Below are 4,279 nucleotides of genomic sequence, written 5' to 3'. Positions count from 1 at the left end.
CTCCTCATTTAACACCGATGAGTTTATCAGCACCTTACGCTCCTTTGACTGATCAGCTATGTGTCGTTCCTCCCTCCTTAACGATAAAGTGGATATCTTAAATCGTTTCCTTGGTACTGCTCGATACTCATGTTCCGCTTCGTTCCTCAGAGCCAGAAGACCTCCGGCTCCATGGCTCGATCAGCCCATCAGGATTTTCATGCGGGAGCGGGATGCTGCGTGAAAACACTTTCGCTTGCATCCTTCCCCCGCTAGCTGGAGTGCCTTCCGTCTTCTGCGCAATCAGGTCAGCCTCCGGGTTGACTCTTCTAGAAATGCCTATTTAATGTGTCGTCTTAATTCCTCCTCGTCTCCTTCGCGACTCTGGTCTGAGCTCAGGTCAATGGGTCTTACCAAGCCGAAATCCTCTCCCCCGAACTATAAATTTTCGCCAGAAAACCTTAATTCTTTCTTTATCTCGGCTCAACTCTCTTCCTCTTCCTTTGTATCCTCTCAAAAATCCTACAGCATATTGTATTCAATCAACTCTCAGCTCATCTTCAACATCTCAATCTCCTACATCCCTTCCAGGCTAGTTTCAGGTGCGGCCACAGCACGCAGACGGCCTTGGTTAGGCTAACTGACGATGTCAGGCGTGCCATCGATAAAAGAATGGTCACATTACTTGTCCTTTTTTATTCTCCAAGGCATTCGATTCGGTGGATCATAACCTGCTTCTGCTAAAGCTCTCTAATTTCCGTATCTCAAATCCTGTCATAAACTAATTCCGGTCATACCTTTCAGGCAGGCGGCAACGTGTGCGGGGTCCGGATGGTTTCTCATCGTGGTCCCCTGTGAGCGCCGGGGTCCCCCAGAGCTCAGTACTGGATCCTCTTCTCTTCGCCATCTTTATTAATGACCTTGCTGCATTGTTACCATATTTTGTATGCGGACAATCTGCAAATATATCTCCACTTCCATCCTCATGAATTGGAGATTGCTTTGGGACGGATCAGCGAGGACATCGCCTCTATCTCGCGATGGTCGCGCCAGAATCACCTCCAACTAAATCCAAGCAAAACCAAGGCCATCCTTCTGGGTAGTGCTCGGTATGTTGATGATCTCAGAACGCATCGCAACATTGAGTTGTTTCTAGATGGCTTTCCCATTGAACTCGTCGATAAGGTGATCGATTTGGGTGTCTCCTTGTCGAGCATGCTTAGTTGGACTGGCCATGTGAGGCTGATCTCCAATAAAGTAAATGGCATTCTGTGGAGATTTAAATACAGGAAAAATTGTCTTCCTACTCGCCTTCGAGTTCGGCTTGTGTCCTCACTGATCTTCCCCCTTTTTGATTATTGCGCTGCCGTATTTACTAACATTACTGTACAGCTCAGGCTTAGGCTTAGGCGTCTGATGAATGCTTGTGTGCGCTTCATTTTCGATCTTCGCAGGGAAGAACACATCTCTCCGTTTTACGCTAGGTTGGAATGGCTGACTGCGGATGACAGAAGCGTCTACCTTATGTGCTGTTTTCTATTTACGATTCTTCAATCGGGTTCCCCTCCATATTTATCCTTCAATTTTCATTTCCACAGCACATCTCGGGCCACTTTGCGGGCTTCCCCTCTTGACCTCACCGTCCCTTCCTGTAGAACCGCTTGCTATCAATAATTCTTTCTCTCCATTTTGCTTCCTTTTTATGGAACTCACTCCCCCTCTCCACCGGGAATCTGAATCAGTGAGTTCCTTCAAACGAGGACTCTTCAGTCATCTGCAGCGGCGGGCGAGTGCATGTGAATGAGACTATTCTTGAGTTAACTTCATGTATTTTCTGGTGCATGCTTGTGACCTCCAATTGCGATATTCAACTGCGAAATTTTCTTGTCTCTACGTTCCTATACCGGCTCTGTTTTATATGCTACTTTATTTTATCTGTTGTATTCACTTTTATTTTATTTCATTCTATTTCATTTTATTTATACTTTATTTCATATATCACATGTTAACCATATATTTTTATTTCATATTTTTACTGTATATCTTATTCTGTTTCTTACAACATAACATATCACTTCGTAGCATTATTGTGTTACATGTATGTTTCAGTGTCATATATTATCATATCTGCGATATATATATATATTTTTTAGATGTTAATTTTTTTAATGGTTGTTAATCATTATTTCGGAGTTTATATCATTTACAGCATTGTATAGTCTCTTAACCGCTTGCTTTTGATTTATAGTTTGTTATATCTTTCTCCTTATGTATTTTCTATATATCAGCCTTACGGCTACTTATCTTGAATGTACTTAGAGTTCGTCCTAGAACAACAATAAACGCTCTATCTATCTATCTATCTATCTATCTATCTAAACTCGTCCCCCGCTTTGATATTCAGCTGGTCGGATTCTTCGATCGCGCTGGCATGGTTGCGCCAACATCCCGCTAAGTGGAAAACGTTCGTGGTCAATCGTGTGTCTGAAATCCAGAGTAACCTACCATCAGCGCGATGGTAGGTTACTCTGGATTTCATGTACCGTCAAAGGATAACCCTGCCGACTGCAGCACCTCTCGAGGTCTATCAGCCGACGAATTGTCCACTCACTCATTGTGGTGGATCGGCCCAAAATGGCTAACCGAGTCGTCGACTTCTTGGTCGTCTCACGACGTCTCCTTTTCGCCTGATCATGGCACCGCTCGACAAATTTCCGATGAAGCTCGTGAGACCATTATCCTTCACGTCGAAAGCGAGGACGAATGTAATGGGATTTATAAACTTTCTATTAGCTTTCAAACTGGACTAAACTGATTCGAGTCACGGCCTACGTTCGTCGATTCGTCACAAAATTGAAACGAGAGGGCAGTATTTTCTCTTCTCCCCTCTTAAAGGTGAAGAACTTCGCGACGCTGAGTTTTTCTGGCTCCGCTACGTTCAAAGGGAAGCGTTTGCACCAGAAATGAAATCGTTGAAAAATAATTCCTGTCTTCCTCGATCCAATCCTCTAAAGTTGTTACATCCATTCGTTAATACAAACTCATTACTCTGTCTTGGCGGGCGGTTGAAAAACGCTGCTCTCAGCTACGATGAGTAGCATCCTATCATTCTTCCCAAACATCGTATAGCTAATCTCTTAATACAGCGCGCGCACAAGACAACCCTGCACGGTGGAGCGCAGTTGGTCATAAGAATGCTGCGTCAACGATATTGGATATTATGGTGTCGGAGCGCCGTGAAAGCCTGTATTCGTAAGTGTATCACTTGCACGCGCCACTCCGCGCTACCTTGTTCACAACTAATGGGAGAGCTTCCCTCTTTCCGCATTAACTCGTCGCCTCCGTTTGAGCATACCGGAATGGACTACGCCGATCCCTTTAACATTATTCCATTCGTCGGACGCGGACAAAAGAGGACTAGGAGAGCATACGTGACTTTATTCATTTGCCTCGTTACAAAAGCGATTTATTTTGAATTGGTGGAAGACTATTCCGCTGAAGGATTTTTGGCCGCGTTCAAAAGATTTTCGAGTCATCGAGGATTATCGCGTCACATATATAGTAACAATGGCACCAACTTTCATGGGGCTGATCGAGAATTGCAACGTCATTTTCGTACTTTAAAAAATGACCCTGATATGCTAGACATTTTCGCCGCCGACGGTGTAGATTGGGAATTCATTCCGTCGGCTGCTCCGCATTTCGGCGGCCTGTGGGAGGCCGGAGTTAAAAGTTTTAAAGCGCAACTGAAGAGAATCGCCGGGACGCGTACAATCTCGCAGGCTGAGTTTGCGATGCTTCTCTGTCAAATTGAAGCGTGCCTTAATTCCCGTTCTATTGCTGCTCTTAGCGATGACCCTAGCGATTTGTCTGCGCTCACTCCTGGACATTTTCTAATAGGCCGACCGATGATCGCCGTTCCGGAGGAATCCGTGCTCACGATTAATCCGGATCGACTTTCGCGCTGGCAACTTATGCGCTCTATGTAAGAGCAACTCTGGCATTTTTGCTCGCGAGACTATTTACATTCGCTTCAACAGAGAAATAAGTGGCGAAACACTGAGCCAAATCTGGCTGTCGGTGAACTAGTTAAAAATCCATTGTTCCGCCAAACAAATGGGAACTACCGAGAATTCAACAGATCCACCCGGGATCTGACGGACTCGTTCGTGTAGTTACGATCCGCACCGCACTTTCACTTTTGAAGCAACCTATAACGCAATTGTGTAAACTGCCTATAAACTGTAAATCTTCTGTATCCGAAACGACTGATTGATTGTGTTCTCTTTGCTGTATCAAA

General features: G+C 44.8%; 1 protein-coding gene across 1 annotated transcript; it reads left to right on the top strand.

Annotated features, from left to right (window-relative positions):
- The first annotated feature begins 3,338 nt into the window (after positions 1–3,338).
- Positions 3,339–3,968, top strand: LOC108761576 (uncharacterized). The gene has a single exon (XM_018508186.1). The coding sequence runs from the start codon at positions 3,339–3,341 to the stop codon at positions 3,966–3,968; it is 630 nt and encodes a 209-aa protein (XP_018363688.1).
- The last annotated feature ends 311 nt before the right edge of the window (positions 3,969–4,279 follow it).

This window comes from Trachymyrmex cornetzi, unplaced genomic scaffold (assembly GCF_001594075.2).
Source record: "Trachymyrmex cornetzi isolate Tcor2-1 unplaced genomic scaffold, Tcor1.1 scaffold254, whole genome shotgun sequence".
NCBI lineage: Eukaryota > Metazoa > Arthropoda > Insecta > Hymenoptera > Formicidae > Trachymyrmex > Trachymyrmex cornetzi.
This window is presented reverse-complemented; position numbering and strand designations above follow the sequence as displayed.